Source organism: Anoplopoma fimbria, chromosome 21 (genome assembly GCF_027596085.1).
Source record: "Anoplopoma fimbria isolate UVic2021 breed Golden Eagle Sablefish chromosome 21, Afim_UVic_2022, whole genome shotgun sequence".
Lineage (NCBI taxonomy): Eukaryota > Metazoa > Chordata > Actinopteri > Perciformes > Anoplopomatidae > Anoplopoma > Anoplopoma fimbria.
The window spans coordinates 14,356,487-14,383,381 of NC_072469.1; the positions used below are offsets into that span (position 1 = coordinate 14,356,487).

At 43.1% G+C, this 26,895-nt stretch overlaps 1 protein-coding gene across 2 annotated transcripts in view; it reads left to right on the top strand.

Annotated features, from left to right (window-relative positions):
* odad2 (outer dynein arm docking complex subunit 2) overlaps positions 1 to 23,117 on the top strand; it is a 41,357-nt gene extending 18,240 nt beyond the window's left edge. For both annotated transcript variants that reach the window (XM_054623101.1, XM_054623102.1), the window contains exons 11-21: positions 362 to 508; positions 899 to 1,108; positions 2,179 to 2,412; positions 2,983 to 3,093; positions 3,543 to 3,697; positions 8,900 to 9,080; positions 9,190 to 9,251; positions 11,618 to 11,732; positions 15,380 to 15,568; positions 15,833 to 16,054; positions 22,913 to 23,117. In XM_054623101.1, coding sequence (XP_054479076.1) covers positions 362 to 508; positions 899 to 1,108; positions 2,179 to 2,412; positions 2,983 to 3,093; positions 3,543 to 3,697; positions 8,900 to 9,080; positions 9,190 to 9,251; positions 11,618 to 11,732; positions 15,380 to 15,568; positions 15,833 to 16,054; positions 22,913 to 23,029 — 1,743 coding nt within the window. In that variant the 3' untranslated portion in view covers positions 23,030 to 23,117. The remainder of the gene's footprint in view (positions 1 to 361; positions 509 to 898; positions 1,109 to 2,178; positions 2,413 to 2,982; positions 3,094 to 3,542; positions 3,698 to 8,899; positions 9,081 to 9,189; positions 9,252 to 11,617; positions 11,733 to 15,379; positions 15,569 to 15,832; positions 16,055 to 22,912) is intronic.
* Positions 23,118 to 26,895: the final 3,778 nt, after the last annotated feature.

The following is a 26,895-nucleotide window of genomic DNA, read 5'->3' on the forward strand; positions in this document are numbered from 1 at the left end:
TGCTAATTCATCATTATTTTCAGGGTTCCAGCACTAATAGTGTTCATTTTGTATCTCAGGGGGCAATGTCTTCGCGCTATTGTCAGAGCTCAGTGCTTTGTTTGCAAATTACTTCTTTCCATCAGTGTTTACTGCCACAAAGCCAAACACTTACCAGGATGTGGTCTAAACAAAACAACCCCAGCAGGAGTTGTATTACAGGGGGGGGAAACAACAGAGGGAGAGGGAGGGTGGGCGAATGGAATCATGGCCTGTATCCTCCTCCCTTTTTCAAATGCCTGCTTAGTGTTTAATGTTCTCCTTTTCTCTTCCCTTTTGTCTCCCTTTTTCATTCATTCATGTTTGGCAATTATTATTTCAGGGAGGCGACCAGACGGCCACTGTGCTCACTCTGTGCGCCATGATGGACTTTAATTTGATGCAGGAGACGTGCCAACTAGCCATCCGGGACGTAGGTGGCCTTGAAGTCCTCATTAACTTGTTGGATACAGATGAAGTCAAATGCAAAGTAAGTAGCTGTGCCAAAGCTGGACCAGGATGGCCTGCAGGCATGAACGGAGCCGGCCGTGTGTGCCAGCCTGTGTTTTAGTTACAGAAACACTAGTGCTGGGTTGGAGAGGATGCCTTTAAAGACACAGGGTAGCAATTATTCTCCAGTGTGCCTAATGACTTGTGGGTGCTTTTTAAACCTCATTTTATTACGGCTTTTTGTCCTGTCTATTTTTAGTAGTAATGTGGGTTAATGTTTGGCTACTAGATATTGCTGTGTGTACTCTTAGAACAGATGGAGACCTCATGTTGGCATAGACACAACAGTTTCTTCTCTATAAATCATTTTCTAAATATCTTACTGAGTGTTTAATATGTTTCCTAAGTTTTTTGTGTGTGTGTTTTTTAGATTGGATCTTTAAAAATCCTGAGGAAGATAAGTCACAACGTGCAAATCCGTCGAGCCATTGTTGACATGGGTGGCCTGCAGAGCATTGTGAAGATTTTAGACTCGCCAGTGAAGGACCTCAAGGCCTTAGCTGCAGAGACCGTTGCCAACGTGGCCAGGTTCTGCAGAGCCAGGAGAACCGTCAGGCACTATGGCGGCATCAAAAAACTGGTGAGCATAAGCACAGGCCGCCTTAAACTACGGTTATTGTAAAAAATGTACTCAAAAGTGTCTGTAATCCCAATATGAAGAGCTGCAGGAGAGAAAACTGCAAAACAGAATGAATGAACCTGATGTTTCTGTATTGGTGTTATGAAAGAAAATGGATATCCTTGGATGGCAGATTTTCCATTTCAACACTTCTGAAAACCTTTTTGTGCTAAACAACAAACACCTTGGAACCTTTGGGAAAACAGGATGATGCCTTATTACGATGCGATCCACATATTACCATTACTTGTTCATTTAAAGTGATAAAAAACACATATCCAGACTGCTGAACTGCATTTTGATTCAAAGCAAATCTAATTCATTCCCTTTTCACACCCTACGCCACTTGCAAGATAGTGGCCAATCCATCCTATTTCACCCGGTCTTTGAACCTAGCAGAGTGGGTGCTGTGGTAAAACAGATAGAATGTCCCCTACATCCTCTGACCTGCATTCATGTTTGTTGACAGAGGGACCTGTGATTAAAGCCTCCATGCCTTGTATATTTTCCTCGGCCCCAAATCGGATGTTCTCATGTGCAAGTCACTCACGGGGGCAGATTAATTTCACGCTACACTATGAGACCACCTTTGAACTGCGCTGTGTGTAATAGCTTTGCCTGCTCTGTCTCACTGGCCAGGAACTATGGATTAGAACACTGAATGATGGCCATAAACCGTCACACTGGGCTTTTCCAGGCTTAACATCAACATCTATCCTGACAGTTTTCCACTCCTAGCATCTCTGGCTTTTTCATCCTTGAAGGCCCAGTGGTAATAGAATTTTAATTACTCCCTTAATCACAGCCAACAACTTGCTATTCCCACCTGGAACCATCCATTATCACTCCAATGCACTTTTCAGAGTCCTTGAATTTATGTCAAGTTCACCGAGTTTGTGTAAATGCTTTTATGGATTTTTTATTTTTTTTTGCTAAAACACGTGCTGTCTTGTCTGCTTGTTTGCACACAATATTTTCAGGTTTGTGTCCATCCACATGTTAGTCTGGGTCCCTTGTCTCTCTCTGCTCAGGTAAAGCTGCTGGACTGTGTTCCCAATTTAGCCAGCCTGACTGCAAACCAGGAGAAGGACGTGGAAGTGGCTCGCTGTGGGGCTCTGGCTCTGTGGAGCTGCAGCAAGAGCACCAAGAACAAAGAGGCCATCCGTAAGGCCGGAGGTGTCCCTCTGCTGGGACGCCTGCTCAAGTCCCCACATGAGAACATGCTTATTCCTGTGGTGGGCACCCTGCAGGAGTGTGCCTCTGAGGTGAGAGGGGGCACATACTGTATGTTGTTGAATGTGGAACAGGTTATCAAGTCTGATCATATTAGACGTTCAAAATACAGCACATTGAAAAAGATATGTCGTAGAATGGTTTTAGTGTATTGAAGGATAAGGCTTAATATTCATTTTTCATTATCAGCTAATCCAGTAAAAAACTAAAAGCAACGATGAATTGATCCGACCAACAAGTACTGTGTCTGCTATATCTTCTTCCTCTGTTCCATAGAGCTCCTAGTTGTTTAAAGACTATTAAAACACATCTATGAGCCACACTGTTGCACTTGGTGACGTGATACTTCATTACAATGAGCACACACACAGAATCATTGCATAGTGCCAGCCTTTTCCTCAAAACAACCCTAATGGGATTGCAGGAGGGTGAGCAGAATCCCAACAATGGTGCAAATAAAAGACGTGTAAAAATGTGTTTATTATTATAGATAATATACAAAATATTATAGATATATAAAAGATAGCACAAGTACATATGTGACATGAGTATATGTTAGTCCATGCTGTTCTTGTGGTCTGCTAACTGTTGTGTCACTACAGGAAAGCTACAGGATTGCCATTCAGACTGAGGGTATGATCAAGGACTTGGTCCAAAACCTAAGCAGTGACAACGATGAGTTACAAATGCATTGTGCCAGCGCAATCTTCAAGGTAACTGTTTTCCACACTTTAGAGCTTGTCGTACGCCAAAAAATGTATGGAATGAAAGAAATGTACGGAAGCCCTGAAGGGCAAAACTAATTCTGGTGGTCTATTTTCTGCTGATTTAGAACAAGGGAAAAGGTTTTGACAGGATAATCTTTCTAAGCTTCTCAAAAATAAATGTAATCTGAGAAACGGGCTGTAAAGAAAAGTGTTATCAATGATAATAATCAGTGAACGCTTTTAGTCGTATTTAAAACTATTATATTGGTGCACTTTTTCCACCTGTGTCATGGACGGGAAAAAAAGTAATGATTATCCTGGCAAAAATGTTTTTTCACTGTTTCTTAAGTCTCTTAGGGCTTCCGTAGGAAAAGGCCACTAAGTAAAATTGTTTTTCTAACATAATATCTCTATAGGACTTAATGTAGATCCTGACCCTCTCTTTTGCCTTGCAGTGTGCAGAGGATAAAGAAACTCGTGACCTGGTGCGCAAGTACAAAGGTCTGCAGCCGCTGGTTTCACTGTTGAGCAAGTCGGACAACAAGCAGCTCCTGGCCGCCGCCACAGGAGCCATCTGGAAGTGTTCCATCAGTATGGAGAACGTGGCTAAGTATGCCGGGACTCAGGGTCTCACCTAAATACGTCTCATTAACACACACAGTAACGCACACACTTGACATTAAAGAGATAGAGAAAACGCATTGTTGCCATATCTTTCGGGATGTATGGCTATGTGTTTGTAATTAGTTGTAATAGATTAGTTTGCCTGCGATAAATCAATCATTATCCACAGGAACAACAATCTAATGAGCCTAAAAGGGTAAAAGGGTGTTAATAGCAATTAGGCATCGCACCCATATGTGCCCAGAACTTGTGGAAAATATGTTTCCTAAGATGATGTGGTTAGCAGCAGTCTTACAGTATGTGAAAACAGAACACTAATATAGGGTTCAACCGACTTGCGTGTATTATGGCCGTCATGCCATCAGAACATATGTTACTTTTATGGGGGGGCTCTTATTCTTTCACGACTGGCTGTGTCGCTTTTTCCACTCATACCGTATGCTGCTGTCATATCTCCCTTTTCTTTACCATTGTTTCTGGTCAGAGTAATTGCTTGCGTAAAATGTAAAGTTTCTTTTTGCTCTGATCTTTTATGTGAGTGTTTGCTGCTAGAATTCAGTCTTTTCCACCGTTAGCGAAAGCTCAAGTCAACGCGCTGATTTTATAGACTTCGGTGATGTGTTGGTCGAGGCCTGTTAGAATCGAACCAAACACAGGCATGCTGAAATAATCAGCCTTGAGATGGTGATTTTCTAATGTCAGAAGACGCAGGCTGACGGAGCCTTTAATCATTTGTCATGTAAGGCAGAGGTTTATTTAAGTGTCATTGCCTGGTTCATTCGCCAATGACACTTTTGGAATGGTTTTTGACTTGTACTTTAGTGTCAGATGATTTTTAAGTCAGTAATTTTCCCTCTAAAATAAATAATGCCGGGGGACCGTGCCCTGGCAGCCCCATACATTTCCACTAGTGCTCCCGTGAAAGAATGACTTAGGTGTATTTATTTTCTTATTCACTGTGGGGCCGGGGACATAATATAAAACCCACATGCAGTAATTTAATATCTGGGTAACATATTAATCAATTCTCAATTCTCCCCGGTGTTGCCAAGAAACTGATAAGACATTTTATTTGAATCATTATTATGATAAAGAGTATTTTTGAAGTTTGAGGCTTATCGCTGAGGTGAGATTATGTGAAAATTATTTTCTTCTGACTCACAAATGCCGTATAGTTCAAAATGCGATGGAATTGTTAAAATAACAAGAAAACGGAGCAGTAGCACTCACAATAATCTGTCTTCACTTCATATATCGTAACTGACAGAATGATATCCTGCATTTAAAGTCTAAGTTAAGTCCTCCCAACTGGAACTGAGAGTCTGCTGCCACATCGAGTTAAGAGAGGATTCCTTTATAGGAGCAGAAGCATGACAATAACATTCCTTTAAGGCAAGATGGATCAGATCAGATTTCTGTCTATTTAACGCACGTCATCAGAGAAAATCATTTGGGGGAATTTCATTTCTTTTAAGGTATAATATCAACTTTTCAGCGTTAGAATATCTAGAAACAAAACCTATTTTATATATTAGAGTTGTGTAGTCACAATCAGTCATTTTAATAAAGGTAACAGTATATTTCATTTGGTCTCCTGTCAATAGCGTCACATCCCCTTTGCACCTGGGTCATTGCTGTGGTTGTCTGCCAGAAGCTGTCATTAATGGACTTTTTATCCAGTTTTAACTAACATTTTGACCTTATACTTTTTCGATCTTGCCTGTTTTAAACTATTGATTTTAACCGGATGAAGGATTTAAGTCAACAAACGTCTGGATCTTAAGTTATGAGAGAAACAGGCTGAGCAAATGTTGGCGGCAGCATGACTCACAGCCCCTCCTGGGCGTCTTTTGTCCATCGAACAGCGTCTGAGAAATGCTGATTTTTGACGTGAAACTGTTTTATTTATTTATTTTTATCGGTTTTTAATCAATGGCTCCGTTGTTTTGGAGAGAAGGAGACCCCTGTGGATAATTTGGCTCCCAGGTTAGAACCTCCTGAACGATGAACACAGAGGGAATCCTGACCGGGAGACGCTGACAGTGATGACAGTGATGACAGTGATGACAGCAATGGCGGTGAAGACAACTCCCATGATCCCTCGCTTACCTAAGGACATATTGTGCATTTAAATTATTATTATCATTAAATGATTAAAGAAAGTGCCATGTCTTTTACTCTGAAGACGGTCCAAAAATCTTTTTAATAATTATTTAACATCAACTCTCTTAAAAAAACAACTAAATTGGCGCAGATTGGGAACCCTTTTGACTGCAGCTTGGCGTGATGATAAAAGCTAACTACACTGCCATGATTAATGTGGCAGCTTAATACACTTGCTGCCAGTACAGGCTCCCTGCCATACGTAATGACTTGTCACACGGTTGCTATGTAAAATACTTCTATTACTACTGATAATAACAATAATAGAAATAATGATAATGATGCCATTAGTCACATGTAAGCCACGTTTAGTGACACTTCATTTACAAACACTACAAAACACTTTGGTTGCCCTCACTCTAAATTTAACATGTCACGAAGAGAGAGCGCCATAATGTGAACAGAGTTCTCATTTTGTGGTTTCTTTCCTGTGTGTGTGTGTTATGTTTCATTTTGTTTTTTGGACTATGTGGGCAGTCGGGTGTGAGTGAAGGTGGCCACCTCCTCAGGAGGAAACCGGCATGATGCACGGCAAATGTTTTTAATGCACACTTGAATGTGTAAGTGGATCTGTTTTTTCGTACTCTCTCAGGCTTATTTGAATCACTTAAAATGTCTAGGTCAGGCTACAGCTTGGAATGAAGTGACCGAGTCATTACTGTCAAAAAGGAAAGGCTGCTAATGGTAACAGGGTTTCAGGGCCATGCGCTCATTTCAGAATCAATCATGGGCTGAGCGCCGCGCTGAAATGAAAATAATTTTGGAATATATTTTGCTACAGCAGCAGTGAAAGGGAGAGAGTGGATTTTCTTTTTTTTCACTAAGTGAACGGTCAAGTGAAACAGACCTCGTGGCCAGTTGCAAACAACATAATTTTTTCATTAATGTGACTGATGATTTGCGCGGTCTGGACAGTATAGAGGTCCGGGGACCTCCACTCGAGACAAGTAGCAGCATGTGTTAGCCATTTTCCTGATTAATGATGCATCAAAATGAGAGGTGATTGATTCCCCGAAATATAATTACATTTATAACTTAAAGTTTGTTTGTTTAAAGACCACATAAGCGTGTTATTTTTTTTATAGAATATAACAGAGAGGTCTTTACCTGGTCCAAGCTTATGTGTAATATGAAAATACCTTTGTAGAAGTCCTGCTTGGAAACATTATTTTTGTGCAGATTTATGGACACATCGATAGGCGGTCCCTTGGGCTTGTATACTGAGGTGCTATGGACACACAAAAATGCTGTAAAAAAAGCATTAACAAAAGAGTGAGGGAATAACTTCCAACGTAATGGAAAGTCACGACTGCCAAGTCTCAAGCTAAATTTGCCAGCGCAGTAATGTTTTGGGGTCAAGATTGCGGGGTTCTCTTCCAATTACTGACTACCCCACCATCCTACCTCTGTTCCAACATATGATGAGCACGCCATAAATGCCCCTCCAAATCATACTTCTGCCTACCTCACAGAAGTTGTGTGCTCAGCCCAAGTTTTTCACTGCTACGCTGTTTCCTTTCAAACGAAACAGATCAATCTGTCAGTTCAATTTCAGGTTGAGCGAGCAACCATCTCTCTCTTCATTGTCATTGCTTAGCATCTCTGGGTCCCTGAAATGTCTTACTTTCACTTGGGCCTTCCTTAAAACAATAGTACAAAAGGCAGTGTTTGAGCTTTCGTCACTTAGTCGAGTTTGACTAGGAAAAAGGAGACAATCAATCATCAAATCTGCAGCACAGAAGCCCCACTGTGGTTGCTGCGTCCTCTTGACAGGCCTAAGCAAGCTGTGTGGAGCCCAGTGTTTGCAGTAGAAGCCGCTTCAGGCAGCCTTGCATAATGTTACTCTTGCCATCACGTAATTACTCCCGCTGACAAAAAAGTCTTCACGACTTACCGATCATCTATCAAATGTTATGTCTGCGATAACAACATAATTCTACTGCAGTCAGCTGCGGATGACACTTCAGTCATGGCGCAGGGAACTCATTGTTTTCTTTTATGGTGAAACTTCACTGAAGTTAACTTTGGCAGCTCATCTTTTCATTAGCAGTGTTTTCACTCCCAAGAATAGGCTGTGTGTCGGTGGACACTGACCAAAAACCAAATGACCTTGGCCTTCTACAATAGCTCACGGACCGTGCTGCCAGCAACCGTAACTGTGAATAAAAACAGTCATAGAACTTAACTGTACATCAGAGGTTTGTTGAGGTTTTTTGCAACCGCATTATATCCCTTTTAAATGTTTACTGTAGTTTACCACTCTATTGCACTGGCAAACAAGGAAAAAATCACAATTAAAGAGGGAGGGAGAGTTTCCAAGCCGCAGCAAAGCTTTGGTTATGTAAAGTACGTACAGGGGACAACTGTGAGCAGCCGTGGGAAAAGCGGCTGTACTGCTGGGTCACAGTGAGAGATCTATGCCCATGTGGCTGAGGGCCTCGTAGCTGCTACAACTTATAGCATTCTTAGCCACACTGGTGGTGCGGCTCTAAGGATGGCAATATTGGCGGTCTGTTGGTCTGTCCACCACTTTGAGTCTAGACTAAAATATCTCCACAATTATTGCATGGAGGCAATAGACATTTTACAGACATTTTTGGTCGCCAGAAGATGAATCATGATGACTTTGATGATTCCCTGACTTTTCATCTGGCACCAAGTTTTACTAGATTTGCTACGTTTATGGTTCCCATTGGATGTATCAGAAAAATTGCATGATCCTCTGGCTTTTCATACACGTACACCACAATGAGGTTGAAATTTGTTATTTGAGTCAAATGTCTCCACAACTTATTGGTTCACCATAAATTTCACCATAAATTTCACCATAAATTTCACCACATTTCCCCCCTCAGGATGAATTGGGGTAGTCTTTAACTTTTTCTCTAGCTCCATCATAAGGTCAAATCTTCAATTTGTCCACTACTTTGTTTTATGATCAAACAACAGAATGTAACAAATAAAACCAAACAATGTGAAGCGCTTAGTCAATATGACGCCTGCCCCTCTTCTCCACCCTCCACAGGTTTCAGGAGTACAAAGCCCTGGAGACCCTCGTTGGCCTGCTGACTGATCAGCCTGAAGAAGTTCTGGTAAATGTAGTGGGAGCCGTTGGAGAATTTGCCCAGATACCTGCCAACAAGGCCACCATACGCAAGTGTGGAGGCATCAGGTCGCTAGTTAACCTGCTGACTGGAACAAACCAGGCATGTTGATTTTTCTTCTCTTGCTGCATATAGGGTCATCTCATCTTTAAACCACGCGTCTATAAGGTATATTGATCAATGCATGTACTATTTTCTGTCATTTCAACAGGCTCTGCTTGTGAATGTAACCAAGGCGGTGGGTGCCTGTGCTACTGATATGGACAACATGGCGTAAGTCTCCAACCAGCTAACACGGTCTTTGACATGTAGAGTACAGTTTACACGAGGCAAACAGCCCCATGTGAGGTGTCTCTTAAAACGTCATTAGTGGCTTGCTCACCGTCATTACTGAATTACCTCCAAACATATGTTCTCGTGTCATATGTTTTGACAAGGGAATGACACCAATTCCAGGATCTAAACACAGTATCATTAAGCTGTCATGGGCCGATGCTTAAAGAAATCTATGTTCTTTTAAATTGTAATTATGCAGGTACTTTTCCCTTTCATGCCCGGCTTAATGACATATTTTAAAAGCTTTGTTTATTGTACCTGCTGTGTTAAATATGGTTGTGGTGTAATTCCCAGTGCTTTACTATAGCTTTGTGGTCACTGTCAGGACTTGAGCTGGTCAGACGGGCATACCTAAAGCCCTACCCTGTCCAAGACTACAAGGCTGGGAAAAAAAACACAGTGAACCACAGTCCAGAGCAGTCTTTGTTCTGTGTTCCATTTAACCTCACCCTTGTATTGCAGAACATTGTGAAGCTTCCATCTGTGTCTCATTGCTTTTACAAGGCTGTTGTGGACAACGAGATCCTTCTTAATTAGCACTGGACACAAACACAACTTAAAGTCTGAGTTTGCTTTGTTAGTTTGCTGTTAATGCTGCCATGTGAGCTTATTACATTTGTTTGGAGGAAACACCCAAGGGGTTCAATAAAAAGTGAAGCAAGTCAAAATAAAGCCGCTAAACTTCACACAAGAGGCGAAGTGTTTCACGGTTCATCGCGTTCTCCGTGTTTTCTCACGTTATGTATATGATGACCAGACTGTGTCATTTTTCAGCCTTCACACTTGGCTTTAAACAGAAAGCTCTCATTTCAACGGCCGCTTGTGCGTTGTGTAGGTTTTGTGGCGATGGCTTATTTTGAGACATGTATGTGTACAGTAGTTTGCTGAGCAATTAACATAACTCTGTTTCCGGCTCCAACCCAACCCTGCTTTTCCAGATCCCCAGTAATTAGATGGTATTTGGCGAGCTAACAAATATGATGATGATGATGATGTACACCACACAGTTAACATTCTTGTCAGTTGACATGACTTCATTTTACCAGCAGAAACTTTTTTTCCCTCTAATACCACCTTCTGTTGATCAGTACAATCATTCCCTCATCGTCATTCTGATGCAGGTCATCCATAACTCCTGAAAGCCCCCCAAAAAAGGTTCATCGCTTTCAAGTTTTCCATGAAATACTCATGTGTTTGTTTTCATTTTCAACCAGTAGGCAGTGTGCGGTTAATGACATAGCGCTTCCCCCAAAGAATCATGTGTAGCTACAAGAGTGAACGCACGTTGTTTAATGCCTCCCGGGTTTGCGGTCTCCTCCTCTAATCCATCACTGTCAGCTGCAACTTCATTGCTAATCTGTTTCATACCTGCTTCATGGGAAAACGGAGCTGTTTTGGCGGATGATGTGATGCTTCACTTTTGTTTTCGGGTCCGGATTTAGGAGGCCCTGTAGACTGGAATCTGATGTTATGATCCCTGTAGACTGATTTATGTGCAAAGGCAAGACAGATGGCGCAGGGGACGTCCCTGATGAGTGTTCGCTCGTTGCCAGTCACGGAGATACTGTGATTAGGGAGTGTTTAAGTAATTATGACAGCATTCAATGTCGGCCTTGTTGGTGGAAGCACACATGGGGAACACGTTACATGTTATTTATACCAGACAACGGGTGCACTGTGGCGTAATTTTTTCGGTTCCCAGACCCTGACTGCAGTTTTGACTACAGTCATGTATGCGACATGAAATACAGTTCATGCCTAAGTAAACTTCACTCAGGCCCTATGAAATATAGAGCGACCTGTCTCTGGCTCTGTTTGATTTGGAAAGAGGTCCTCTTTTTGGCTTTGGTTGAAAAACAAGCCACCGAGATAAAGTGTAAGTTTGTCTCAGTTTCTATTTATAAATTCATGTATGAAGCACTATACGCAGATGTATGTGCGTTAACCTCTCGCCCTGGCAAGGCTTAGCTTTTCCACGGGGAGTGATTTGAGTGAGCAGACAGTGGGTGAGTTTCAGGTCTGGAGAGGAACTAAGAAGGACTGAAGGCAAGTTGTGATGAAAAACAAATGCTGAAATCGATAAATGTTTTTTATCCTGCTGCTGGACCAGACGGATACAGCCAGAGCTCTGGAAAACAAACATGATCAAATGAGCTACTCTTAAATCTTTCAAGCAGATAATTTTGCTTTGGGAAACATCTTAATTGAATCAAAATGTAAAACTTTCTCCTTTTTATTCTTTTTTTTGTTCATCCCTCCCTCTATTTTCCCTCATACTACTTTCTGTTCCTCTCTCACTACAGGATCATCGACCAGCTTGATGGAGTCCGCCTGGTGTGGTCCTTATTGAAAAACCCCAGTGCAGATGTCCAGTCCAGTGCTGCATGGGCCCTTTGTCCATGCATCAAGAATGCAAAGGTACAGCACAGCAAAGTACATTAATCTTCTTCCTCTGTCCTCTGTCCTGTGTCCTGTGCGAGCGAAGCACGCCAAAGGCACCAGATTGCCCCTAAATCAAAGAGGTCTGCAGTGTTCGTGTCGTTTCAGAATTAAGGGTTATCCCACTCGCAAAACAGAAGGCTGCTTATATCACCATGCCTCCAAAGCTCTCCCTCCAACCTGCTGCTGCTGGGAGGTGATCAGAGGCAGAGCTGTGTCAGAGGGGGCTTACGTGAACCCCGGGGCTAATACGAAGCAGAGAAGCCTCCTTGGCACACTGACACTAGTGAATTGGGAAGCAGGCAGGGAGAAAGACTCAGCAATATCCTGTGGCATGGCCTCTGATTTCCCAGCTGAAAAAAATCCTGCCGCAACATGCTACTAGTTACAGACACCGTTCTACACACAGAACATAGGGTACCAGATAGTTTCTGTGAACCCACTTCCCTAATGAAAACACTGCTCAAATGCCTTGCAAAGATATAGAGTTTCAGACATAACAAATCATAGAATGCAATGAAAAGACTGCAGGTCAACACATTATTTTATATGTGTATACATATATACATATATACATACATACACATATATATACTTTGATTAACAAAGAATTCTTGACATTATAGGTTTTAATTATATGCCGCTTAGCGCTAGTTAGGAAGTTATACATGTCATAACTCTCTCTAATATCTATTTTATATTGCTTTGAAAAAAACATCTCATCTCATCAATTTCTCATCAGAAACTAAACAAAATTTTACAAGATTACATTTGAACACAACATGATTTATAGTTATAATTTACCTTCATTCAATACAAATGTTTCCTGAATAGTGCTTGAACACATCATAATGTAACTCCGTTAACGTTAGCTGTTTGCACCGTCACTTAGCCAAGCAGGACTCACTAACATTAACTAGCTCTCCTCCAGCCAATTTCACCACGAATTTGTTGCACACAATTATCAGGGAAAAAATAGGGTGCACGAGAGTGTATAACCACAGGTGTCTAGTGCTAGTTTGCACATGTGCAATACCGATCAGCTGGATGTGCAGGTAGCAAGTGACATGAGTTGTTGTTCCTGCGTAGTGTAAATTAGCTGATAAATAATAAAGTGAAATTTGATTGGTGCATAGACCAGCTTCCTCGCCAATACCCAATCCAGCATAAGAGTAATTTCCAATAGTATTGGCATCGGACTGTATCTCGGAACGAAATGTCGGTGGTCAAGTTGCATTATGGGCAATATAGGCGCAGGTTTTGATAAGGAAGAAAATTTTGTGGAATAGGAAAGACGATATCTTGTTATAGGAGTGCAATGCTTAACCAGCAGAATACTGTTCTAAAAATGTCAAGCTCCTTTATGCCACCTATATTGTTACAGGCCTTTAGCATAGTCTTACACAGCACTGCTGTCAGTTAACTCTAATTTCAGTTACACATTAGCAAGTCTTTGATCCCCTGCGCACTTGTATCATTTCCAACTACAAAGGTAATGTTGTTCTATTAGATTATCGCCGTGATTAAGGTAAACAGCTTGTCACTGGGACAATCTGGTTAAGTTTAAACAGACATATTGGGCCCAGGCAGGTGTCTTTGGGGGTGAAACTCTTTTTTTATTTTTTTGGCTGAAATTTGTCTGGCCCAGAAGTGTAGCGAAAATGATGCATGGCAACCATATGGAGGGAGAAGGGGGACTGCGGACCCACTGTTGAGTGCTAACAAAGTTTGACAATGTTTGTCTGGACGTCAGTGTGCCAATTTTGAGGGAAATTCATGAACATGCTTTTTGGGTGATTTTCCTGGGACAGGGGCAATGACATGAGCTAAATAGTGCTCTCGGCCCGTGGAGTTGAGGAACCTGATACAGCTGCTTTGCCGCAGTCGTTATTTAGATAAAAACCCCATGTGGTTCTTGTTAGCAGTTCCATAGTGGATTTATGAGAGAGCCGTGGTATCAATGCATCTGCTGGATGCTCCATACAGTAGTGCTGCTCTATGCCCACAGGCCCACAACTTAAACTCACATTGTATCATACCAGTACCGTAAAGACTTAGTAGTGAATCATTCAATTATCTCTTTTCTTCAATCAAGAAAGTACAACCTTCCCAGTCGCACGTAATGGGGTGTATCATTAATTTGCCTGGGCACAGAGGCACATTTAGATGCTTGATTTATTTTTCCTTTTACATTATAGCCATGTATGTTATAGAAGCCTGATTGCTCCAGAGAAGGGGGTCAGGGCACACTTCTGCTGTTCTGAGCTTGGCTTGCCTCCCCTCAGCTTGAGATCACGCACAGCAGATAATGTGTTTTCTATTTCATTTCATCCTGGGTAAGAGGATGGGGAGAGGGAGAGGATAGCGAGGAAGGCCTTTCCGTGTGCAGCCTCATAATGTTGCGGTTTTCAGATCTGGGGGCCCGTCCAGGCCATGAAAGAGATTCTGGCTAGTCTATCGCAGCTGGTGGCTTGAGAGAGCTTCCTCTGTCGCAGGGACTCCCGGGCCAGCCGTCATCAGTATTCCTGAGGAAGGGCTTCCTGTGTGTCAGGGGGGTCAGCTCCTGGCCCCGGCATCCCCTCCCTCCCTACCCTGCACTGCACACATGGCTCATCCTCTGGCACGGCATCACAGGGCCCATACACTGCACCCTGGCCTGATCTCTGCTGTGAGTTCTCTGTTAGGGAGAACACGACAGTGCATCTACAAAGGTAGCTGTACACGGAAACTGTAAATCATCTACTGCTTTTCTGTCAGGGCTGAATTTGATGTAAAATCCCTTAATTTATCGAATGAAGAACAACTGTAGAGTGCAAGTAATAAATTCTCTAATTACTTTACCCCAGAGCGTGTGTGTCATACATCAGCTCTTGACATGGAGATTAATGTTCTAGTCATCTGTAATTGTAGGCTTTTGGGAAAAGCTCCTGTTCTATTTTCAAAGCGCTGAACATTACAGACTTGGGCCACCTTGATGTATTCTCCCGTGGCTGGCGATACGTTGGAGTCGTGCCTTTAAAACAGCGGCCTGATGTGCCAAGCCATGCTGAAACCAGCGTCTCCGCCAGCTCTTCCGCTGTGGTTCTCTCGGCGCTATGAGCCCGTTTGTTTGGTAGGCATCGCCCCGTAAGTGGCTGAGAGGTCTGTGGTGCCAGCTGGTGCCGTGAACTCAAACCGTGAAGCCTTGAGTCTACACTGTGTTTCAGTCTGAGGCAAACATTTTAAATGTCACCCCTAAGCTCTAAATTCTATGTTGGCTTCTTCATTATGACAAGTTAGAGTGACAGGAGGAAAGAGGTTGACAAAGATGTCAAACTTATTGCGTTGTCCGCCCAGATCCACAACACAGTTCTACTGTAGGAGAGGGTTTGTTATTTCTGAAAGCATCTGTTTTACACAGATGAAGATAGTTCTACTCTTTGGTTTGCACTGATGGGACTTTGATTGTTGCCTGATGAAAATACTTTGTTTGTACTTATTTAGTATCCTTTGTTTTGTCTGTCCTGCTTAAAATGCCCCTGCAGGGCATTTGCTCTTTCCTCAGTCATTACACTAGCTCCCCTCTCTGTCATCCTCCTCGTTCATTTTGACAGAGCACCGGCTAATAACAGACTCTTTGACTGTAGGATGCAGGGGAAATGGTGCGCTCCCTCGTCGGTGGGTTGGAACTGATTGTTAATTTGCTGAAGTCAACAAACAACGAGGTGCTGGCAAGCATTTGCGCCGCCATCGCCAAAATAGCCAGAGACAAGGAGAATCTGGCGGTCCTCACTGATCACGGGGTTGTCCAATTGCTGGCCAAGTTGACTAACACGGTAAGAACACTTCACTGCTGGATACAAAAAACGAGCTTTTACTACTCAACAACACTGCAGTTACTCTCCATATTCAAATAACTGTCTTCACAATTCATTTTAGTTGGCCTTTTCCTACTGAATGCAGCATAAACCCAGCTAATGAGAAGAACATAGTAAGGTTCTGCCAGGAGTCTCTTGCAGAGCTGTAGCAGACCTTGTTATTATCTGCATTGTAAAGACAGGTCTCTGGGGACCAATAGCATCCTGTTCTCTTCTCCACAGACTGATGACAGGCTCCGTCGCCACCTGGCTGAGGCCGTGGGCCACTGCTGCATGTGGGGAAGCAACAGGGCGTCCTTCGGTGATGCCGGAGCGGTGGCCCCCCTGGTGCGGTACCTCAAGTCAAAGGACAAGGCAGTCCACCAGAGCACGGCTTTGGCCCTGTACCAGCTGTCCAGGGACCCCAACAATTGCATCACCATGCACGAGAAAGGGGTTGTCAAGGTCAGCTGTTGTCTTTTTAAAGCTCGATTTATAGCTCCCTACTTTTGCTTTTCTTGTGGCTAATTTAGTAAGCAATTTTTTCTCAGCTTTATTTGGTGCTTTTGAGACTAAATTTGGCATAATTACATTGAGGAAAATGCGATTTGGCCTCCCATCCCCCTTGTTTTAGCCATGTGTGAAAAACACAGAGTAATAAACTTTGAAAAGCTGTGACTATTTTCAGAGCCTTTGACCGATGGAGCAGAAACAAAGTGGGTTTTTATTCGTCGGCGGAAACATGACTCCACTTTCTAGCCGTCATGGGAATTCAGAAAAGCAAACAGCTCAGTGTGTGCGCAGTGCCATTTCTCCGGTAGACCCTAGATGCCATTACAGCACAAGTCAAAGGGCTGTAGCTGGGGGTAACTGTTGCTAAGGGCTGTTCCTGGACATCAGGGCAGAATGCAGCAGCGATATGGTTCACGCCAAAGAGTGGGGTCAGAGCTGTTCAAGGCTAAGAGAGAACAATGTTTCCCCCCCACCAAACCCCCGACTCTGTAAAGCTACATCCGCCAGCTCTCTTCATCATTGCAGTGTATGCTCTTCCAAAAAGAAACAAGCATTGTTTTGTCTAACATTTGAGCCTGTCGGGCTGTTTCCATTCTCAGCTCCAGAGACTGTTTATGTTTGTCTCTGACAGTGATGTGGAGATTTAGCGTTAGATTACGCTGTAATTGATGTCTTGTCACAGATGATCATGTACCCGTATTTCAGCATTTTGGGAAAAACACTGCTATCTCCTTCTCTAATTCAATCATGTTTCACGTAGAAGAACTTTCACATGAGAAATCGTTTTGTGGCCGCAGCCAGTTTAAATCCTTTTTCCCCTCCTAAATAACAACTGCGATATAAATTATGAAGTGGTTATGCCATTGCAGCCAGATAGTTTTTTTCCCATGTTCATTAAATGGTGTACTTTAGCTTGATCTGCCGTTACAGTGTATGTGGTTCAACACTAGCCATAATTGGTAGCTGGACTGAACATTGGGTGTTCCGAAAGAGTTATGTCAATTTACAAAAGTCGTTAAGCTGGATGCTTTTTGTAGTTCGAGCCACGACAGAAACTGGACATGCCCTCTTTTTGTGTGTGTCTATATTTGAAATTCGAGTATGACTTTGTGTGTGTGTCTGGGTGTGAGTGTGTGTGACATGCCACCCTTTTTAATCTGTCTCTGTGTTTGCCCTTATTAATGTACCAGTTGAGAGTTGCAACACTTCTCCATAATTTATTTTTGGACTTTTAAAGAGCTTAATTACCGAAGGCCACGTAACTGCACCAGCGTTGCATTTGTTCTTAATCTCAGACATGGAAACACAACACAGGCAGCCTCATTGTTCGGTCTGGCCTCGGTCACAGCCAGTCTGGGAGGGAGGCCCATGCTTACCTGCCTGACCCCTGAGGAAACATTACAGTGTGAGAGCTTGTCAATCTCCTGGATTCAGTGCGCGCTGCAATGTTCTGCTTAGTGATATACAGGCATCTGTTAGAGAGAATGTGTTAAAACAATATCCCCAAAAGTTCTGAACAGGTTTGGAGAGGGTTTATCGGGGATTGATACAGCGCCCTGTGTCTAATTTACAGCCCTGTGTCAAAATCTGGAACTACCTCTTTTATTATTGCAACTGTATTTCAAAGAGCTTTTCTGTGCCACTGAGAAACTCTCAAAACATGTTCACCCACGTGTAGTATACGATTTCAAACGAGCAAAGGTCTCTCTTACTCCAAAGTTCGTTTAGAGCAGTAACTTTCCTCTCTAGCACACTTAATGGTGTATAACTCAGTCCCTGAAGATTCACAGGGGAAATCAGGCATTGAAGAGAAAGTATTTCACACTGGAAAACACATTAGTGACCATCATAGTCTTTTCATTTGACCCTTTCCAAAGCTTTCAAATATGATCCAGAATCAATTCAATTTTATCTAGTATCATCCATCTTTAAATAAAACACTTTTGATTTGTTTTGGACACAACCTGTAATCATTCACAAGTCCTTGTGTACATTTTCTGCCAACATATTTTCCTGCTGGCCCCTCAGATCAGACCTTGTTCAGGTGCTCGCTCTCACAGGAAATACATACCAGGGAAAAGAAACTTCTAGCCTGAGGGATGAATCAACCTTGCCATTCGATTTAACATCCACTCTTGGTATCTCGCAGTTTGATACGGATATGCTTCATTTTGTGTCATGTACAAATCCACAAGCCCCCCCCACACACACACACACACACACACACACACACACACACACACACACACACACACACACACACACACACACACACACACACACACACACAACTTTACATCTCTTCAAAAAGGACTGGGGATTGTTTGCTGAACCCATAAATCCTTGCTGGCAGCTTTATCCAGCTATTTGTATTAAAGAGGTTCTTTCATGAGAAAAGCTTTATGAAGTAAATTGATGAAAATTGTAAAATGCGAATGGTAATTGTTGGTTATTTTTTTTAATTGAAGGTATTTCAGAGCGCAGCTTTTGGCAATTCTTTGTATGTATTTTTCAGCTTTTTGCATATGCAAATGACAAAAAAAAGCAAGTTTGCACTTTTGTTGCCATGAGCACACTTCGGTTATTGTTGGGGCAACATTACCCCAAATGTGAGGTGAAGGAATAAAAAACCAAGTAGAGAATCACAGGGTTTACTTCTGCAGTTTCCCGTTGGTTTGCGCTTAACGTGACTTCAGGTTGTGGGTGTGGTGAGCAGATGATACAGGCGCCGTGTGCTGTCTGCTCTGTTATGACTACCGTGTTTTTGAGATCCATGGAGCATAATGTTTCAGAGCCTTTTGACTTAAGCCTCTCTCCCCTCACGCCTAGATCAGAAATGTCAAGCCATGTTCTTTAGGTTGCACGTGCTCAGAGGAGTTCTGGCTGAAAATGTTCCCCTTAAAGCCATTGATTTGAAAGCGGCCCTCCCCTCCTTTTTCCTCTTCCTCTTTAGAGACACAGAGAAAGCAGCTTAACAGCCTCTGGCTCACTGGAGGCTGCAGAGAATGTTGTTTACCTTGACTTCCCTCAGCAGCTTCCCCTCAGCCCTAGCTAAACACTGCTGTCTGTCTGTGCTGTTTGCCCTCCACAGAGGAGTCTGAAACATGGGGATGCTTGAGTAGCTGATGGAGCCGTAATGGCTGTCAGACCCGGCACAGGGGGAATTTAAACCTGAACTCCTGCAGGCAGACACCGTCCGACAGAGCGCACTTAACACCGTGACACCTCTGTGTGCAAAGAGGTGCGTGCGTGTGGAAATGCAACAATATGTGCAGCCCTCTCAGACTGCACGCCCGCTCCTCCCCCCTCCCTCCTCAGCCAAGGGGAAATGATGGGGGGAGCGTGTTCCACAGCTCCCTTCTTGGAGGTCAGGACTCACTGGAGCTCTCTGATGTGCAAAAAAACCCTCAAAAAACTCACGATTCAGTTTTTCAAACATGGGGCAAGTGTTCATGTTACCACGGTCAGGCAATATCTAACAAGTGGCGTATTATGTTCCTAGAGATCCCAGCTGGGAGGGATAGAGCGAGCTAGAGAGAAAAGCAGCAAAGAGAGACACGCTTATCTTAGCCTAGCTGTGCGCTTCGGGAGACCTTATTTGGCGTCGTCTGAATAACATGCTATGAGGTTGGCAAAAACGCCGCCCCTGGCACTTCTCATGCATCCTCTCTTTTCACAAAAGAGACTTGTTTAGTGAGCTGCATGTTTTCTGGAGCCTGTGGATGTAAGTTTGCTTTTGGAGGTGTTTTGGATGCTATTTAAAAAATCATATAAAACCAGAGTGCAAATGTTTCACATCGACTCCTCAACACTGGTGCATTGAGAGGAGCTGACGTCTTGGACGGCTGCGTGCCGTTTTTCCACAAAATGATGTGATTATAATCAGGAGGAAGGATATTATTTTCTCAGTTTTTAAACTTGACGTGCACTGTAGGTTCACAGCCCTTTTTACGCGCGCGCACACACACACACACACACACACACACACACACACACACACACACACACACACACACACACACACAAAAGCTGGCTCAACTCGACTTTCATCTGTTTTCCTTTTGCTGTTTATCGTTGCGCTAAAAATGTTGAGAATATCTTGTCTCTGCTACTCCGGCTGTTTACTAACAAACACAAATGTGCATTTTGAGTTTTTATGCAAGGTGGGGAGGAGTCAGGGTCAGACTTAGCTCTGCTATGAAATGCATCATGAACACAATGATGACTGGGAGGAAATAAATCTCAGGTTTTCAATATAAGCACTGATCAGCCGGCCCATTCCCACTTCCAACTCGTAACACACGGAAGCTCGGTCGGTTGCTCTACGCATGAAACTGTGGCGCTCCACGTCTCCCTCTAGCATCAGTGTTGCATTTGCAGCGCTGTCTCTATTGGCCGTAGTTATTATGACGGAAGTAAAGGAGGAAGTCAGGTGTCGTAGTTTAAAGAGCAACAAAGTCTGCATAGGGAGGAGGTTGGCGTTTATGGATGGATCAACAAACACAGGACTTTCACCCAGAAGACGACTGTTGGTGTCCTCTGTGGAGTCAACATGGATTTATTTAAAGTTAGGTAAGGCACTTATCTTACGCCACATACATAACTTACGTATGGAACTTAAGTTATAAACATACTGTTTTAAAGCTAAACCATGATCTTTTCCTAAATCTAACCAAGTATTGTTTTTGCCTAAAGGTAACCAAGTAGTTCTGTTTGAATTCATAACATTGAAGGCTATCGGACTACCCTGCATGTTAAACAGGCCCTATTATACATCCCGCCCCTTACAAACAGAATTCAGCCCCGTCTTCCAGAGCGGTTCAAAACACATTAAGTTTTCGTTGTACTGCTCGGGCAAAGTGTTAAAAATGAAATGTATCCACTTTTTCTTCATTTCAACTGCCTTTAGAAGTCCAAACAAAGGACATTTCCCCTTGCAGAGCAAAGCAAAGCGCAGAGTCTTCTCGACATGACGGCCGCATAAAAAAAACCTCATTATGACCTCATAAAGTTACGGAAGTGAAGGAGGGAATTCAATCGAGGCAGCTCAGGAACAGTGTTTCTGAGGGGGAGGGTAACTCCTTTTAGGCGTGGGCTTCAGGTTTTAACCTCTACGGACCTTTTACATGTAAAAAAATAAAATATATATAACACATTAAAGGAGAGGAAAAAAGCATAATAGGGCGACTTTAAATAATGACGCTAAGGGGTACCCAGTACGTTAAAAAGTGACGCCAAGGGGTCCTAACTGAGCGTCCCTATTTGACGTGTTGTGAGTGAGGACCTTTTGGATCCGCAAGATAGAGATTAGGTCAAAGTCTACGAACAATTATTTCCTGAAAATGATGAGTGACATTTAATTTGATTTAACGAAATCCCATCACTTCCTATGTTGATATGCGGAGCCAGTGCTGAACAGGATGAGGTTTTGAATAAGAGGGAAACAAGGGGAGAGAAGGTCAGAAAATGGAGATTTGCCAGAATCTTTTAGAATCATTCTGCTGCCTTAAACTAAATCTAAATCAGTGGCTGTTTGTAGGTTTTGGAGGGGCTTAGTTCTTGGATCATTTCCTTTTGACAGCCACAGACTAGATATTGTCCACTGTGTTGCTCGGGATCAACAGGGATGTGGCATTGCTGCGCTGAAACCAGGGGAAACAATCCCGACGGTGTTCAAACACCACTTGTAAGCCTGCTGCAGCATGATATTTGTTAAAGAAAAATCTTTTTACAAATCCTTTTTCATTCAGTTGGGAACAAATCCCTGATATATGGGGCTTAAAAGTGGTTGAGACGTTCTCAGCAGTTACAGTATTCATCAAAGCTTCATTATGTTTGGGAGCAGGGAGTCCTTAAGTGCTTAGTTGAGGGATGTAATGTTGCCGTTGTTTCATTATGAACGTAAACAAGACGACCCGAAATAATTGCAAGTGTGGCTTAGGAAACCTCAGTGGCACTGCATTGTGATTTTACCAAAGAGCACACATTGAACACATTTAGATCCATCCATTACACCAGAGTATTTATGCTTGCATTTACTTTTTATTTTCATTCAGCCCCACAGCCGCCCACAAACATAATGTAGTGATTTCGCTGCAGATAAAATGGAGAAAAAAACTCACCCTTCCACAACACATGCCACTCAGTGGTATTCCATATGTCCTGTGTGTTCCCTTTTTGCTCAATTCTGCACAATAAGGGGACAAAAATCGTATAAATGTTTGGTTTTATGTAACCAAAAAAAAATAAACTTCCAGATTTCTGGAGAGCGCAAAAACCTTGTTCTGCACTGAGATCTAACGAGTTCCATTTACACAAGCCACTAATAGTCGGATATAATCTGACCTTTGGAGAGTCGGGAGGGCTGTCAAGTGGTGTGGTTCATGCTCAGGTTTTTAATGTCGAGCCCGCCCTGCACGACTTTCATCTGAATGAACTTACAGAAGCATGTGTGCTCGCAGCTGCAACCCCTTTGCTGCAGAGGCATGGTTTGGAAGGGTAAAAGTGGGACACACACAGGCTGAACACACACTTGCATACACACACACACACACACACACACACACATACACACAAACAGGGACACATGCAGCTTGAGACTGTCGCCGCACAGCCACTGTATATGTTTGCAGGCCGTGCTGGTGGTAGTGTGCATTGGCTGCTGCTGACATGGCAATGTGTATAGCAAGCTACCTGTTTGGGCACTGGATGAGGGGTGTAAGGTGTACAAGCATACTGTTTGAAATACATGATTCTTTAGGAATCTGTTCCTGCTGCAAACTGTTACCTCTGTTCTTTGTGTTCCGACAGCCCCTGATCCACATCATGGGCTCTGATGATGAGATGCTCCAGGAGGCTGCTGCTGGGTGTGTTCGCAACATCCGACTGCTGGCCCTGGCGAATAGGAAGGCCCAATTATTTTATTGAGCCTCAGAGTTTGTTTTAAATGTGTTTGAAAAAAGCTTAAAATGAATTTTATGAAAAAAGTGTTACAAATATTAGTGGTTTGAATATGTTTCAGAGCGTTCAAATAAAATGTTATACTTAATTGATGAGTCTGTGTTTATTTAAGCTGCTGCTTCCGTCCTAGCGGCAAACTTTCATCCCGCGTTTCCATCAACTACCTCATCGGGAGTTGGTACAAACATTTTAGGAAGCCCTCTTCTCGCTCTCTGACTGTGATGATAAAAATAAACGCTTCTTCTTCACGTTTGATCTCACGCCAAATACCCCATACGTTGTTCAGCGTGAAACACTCTGCATCGCCTGCAGTGACATTCCTTAAGTAAAACTGACGAGACCGCAATATCTAAACAAGATCCACATCTGCTTGGGTTGCTCAACATCCTCTTATACAGTCTGGACACTTCTGTGCTTGCAATGAGACATTTAGACAAACAAAGTAACTTGCTGTTAGTTATGCAGCACCAGCGTGGAAAACGGGGAAGTCTGCACAAACGTTATGTATAAATACCACACTATAATATGAATACATAAATACATAAACTGTTAGTGGATAAAAAATATCAATAATAATCAGGAATACAATAGTGTGTCATTTCTCCACCACAGATATTATGAATTTTAGCAAGATTTTCCACATTACTCACAATTTATTTCCATTAATTTCAGATTTTGTGGGAGTATTTATTATAGATAATAAAAATATATTTGACAAACAAGCTCATTATTTTTGTCAGTAAGTTTTGCTAGTTGAAGTCATCTGTGCACATAAGTACTTTGTGAGCCCCAACTATAAAACTTTCTAATGAAGGATTTTTGGGAAAATGTAGAAAATTACCTTACTTTTTCCTAAAAGTACTTATTTTTTGTTGTTTTTGTTGCTAAATATCTTTTTTATAGACTTTTCATTTTTATATATTGTACATATTTAGACACTATAGTAACGGTGTGCGTGTGCACCTCATTGCAGCTGACCCGGTCTCGTCTGATTCTTTCGTCTTCTGTTCTTGTTTATTACAAACAGGCCATGTCAGGCTTGACATCCTTTTGCGCAGCAGGTTTTAGTAAAAGGCTGTTGGCCTCCACCACTGTTGCCCCCCCCTCACATGTTTGTCAGTCTCTCTGTCTCTCTGATCCCACTGTCCTGGTCCCAGTTAGCTTAGATGCTCTGCACTCAACCACAGAGGCTGCCACAAAATCTCATGGGACTTTCATCATTAATATCAGCCACGTGCTAAAACAGAAAATTAGCAAAACATTGAAAATATGTGGTTGAAAATCTTCATCACTCTTTGAAGTTTAAACACTACCAGCTGTTAGCGGGGGTCAGTGGAAGAGCGCGGAAGGAGGATAGTAGATGAGGGAGCTTATTACTCTGAAGAAGCAACTTCCTCTAAAAAACTAAACTAGGAGCTGAAGGAAGCCACTGACTCCAAACCACTCAGAGCAAATAAACTCACAATGATTAATGGCTCTTTAATTCCATGCAGCAAGCTTTATAACCTCCCCGACATGCTTAGTGTAAAAAGCAATACTGTTTAAAGGAGAAGCTTTTAGTCACTTCAACAACAAGGAGAGAAACACAAACACAAAGTTTCCTTTTCTCAGGCTGTTTCTTTTCATGCTTTTATTTCTAGCTCTGTGATTTTTCTTAATTTGCGCCTCTTTTTTTCTTTTAGCTAATTTACTAACAGTCCAACATTTTGGGGAATAGCTTATCTGATCTCTTCCAAAAGTGAAATGTTGAGATCAATATTAATCTCATCTATACGTTAAGTGCAGAGCTGCAGTGGATGTAGTTAGGCTAGCATAGCATGGAGACTGAAAGCTGGGGGAAACGAAGTAAAAATATACGCCTAGCTCTTCTCTTACTTTTAGTAATAAAGTATTATAATAAATATAAACTATTTAACAAACTATGCAAGTTCAACCCGTTCTAACTCCCAGTGCGTCAAATACAGCAGCTTGTTCCGTGTTCCTCAGCATCTGACACTGATGCACAAGGCACTCTTTATTGTCTGTATGCGAAGCACCAGGCTCGAACCTAACTTAAATGTAAACAAAACCCCTTCCTTATTAGACACTCAAAGAAACTGACATAGTATAAAGTGCGAGTTAGTCCACATGGAGAGAGAGGCTCAAAAAGACCCTTCACCAAAGCCGCGACCACCAATGGCCGTTCCCACTTCAGGGAGAACTCATGCATCAAAGGCACTGTCTCCTGACCCCCTACAAGAACCGTTCCAGGAGAGGGTGACCAGAGAACTGTCTGTTGCCAAAACCCTTGCAAGACCCTTCCTGACGTGAAGACATGGCTGCTGCGTATCCTTTTTCATGGGGCATCTCTCTATCTATCAAACACTGCAAAAAGGAGACATTCTTACCATCTGCATACGACAGGGGTTCTAGCCTCCTTTCCTCGCACCAATGTTTGTACCCCGACCACTTGACCTGTGATCGGAATTGGTGGATTCCGCTCTTGCTACCTGGATGGTCTGCACCACCTGTACAGACAGTCCAGCACTCCTTGGCCTGTCCCTCTCAGGAGCCAAGCCTGGAGAGGATGGCCCAGATTGTGCAGTGCAGTGCCAAGGAGGGCCACAGCAGGCATTTAGTGTTGTGTCAGTTGGCAATCAGACCCACTTACACTTAGCCGTACCGGGAATGTGGAGAGCACAACCTGTGCTCTGAGGCCTACAACAAAAGGCTCTTAGCCATTCTCAACAGGGCAGCGGACCAAACCCCACCCTGCTGATTGATGTAGACCAGGAGGGTGTGGTTGTCGGTCCTCACCAACACATGCCTCAACCATATCAGGGGCTCAAAGTGTTGGGGGACCAAAAACACTGCCTGTAACTCGAGGAGGTCAATGTATAGGTCTTCCATCAGGGCCACACCCCACCTACCACTCTCCCCAGGCAGTTCCCTCCCTACCCCGTCAGGGACACATCTGTGAACACCGTCACTGCAAAGGTGTTGTGGATACCCCAAGTATCAAAGGTCTATCTGTACTGAAAAGGGAATGGTATCCAAGCGCTGCTTTTGTTTCCTGGAATCCAAGTAAAGGCTGGCAAACCATATCTACAGGTGTCACATGTGTAGGATCCCCTGTGGTACCACCAGATGGGCAGTTGCAACCAACCACAGCACCTGCATGACAGTCAGTTACAGCAGGTCAGTCTGTCTGTGTTCTGACAGAGCGGCCTGCAGTCTGCAGGCCTCCAGCATAATCCCCAGATACTCAACTTGTTGGTGTGGCAGGGTCTGCTCCCTTAGTACAACCAGTAGTAGGCGATCCCCTGGACCACATCCTGTAACTGTAACAGGTCCTAGATCTCTGCTGAGAGGTAATCCATCTCCTTCTGGGAGGACCAATTCACTTCCATGATGCCCATGACGGGAGGAGGAGCGTCGTAAACCAAATCTCAGTGTCCTGTCCATTAATTCTGTAAACACGGAGTTGCGTCTCAACTTCTCGCAAAATGCATTAGAGCACGAGTCAACAGCTGTGGGGCGGCTGCGAAAAAGCTTTGATATGTGTCTCAGACATAACCACCATCCGACCATCCATAAACCTAAGGCTTGCCCATGGGAGACTGTCCAAGCTGGAGATGAGGTCCCTGAATGCTTCACTGCTTGGCCAGCTTGAAATAGATGCAGCAGACATTACGGTATTGGGTCCAATCCTTCCAGTTTCCTGTGTGGAAATCGGTGATGGAGAACATGCTAAAGGTATCGTGAAGCTCTGTCCTGATGACATGACATGATGGGCACTGACGAATTTCCTGAAGTGGAAACTACAAACATGTAGGTAGGCAGTCAGTGGAAAA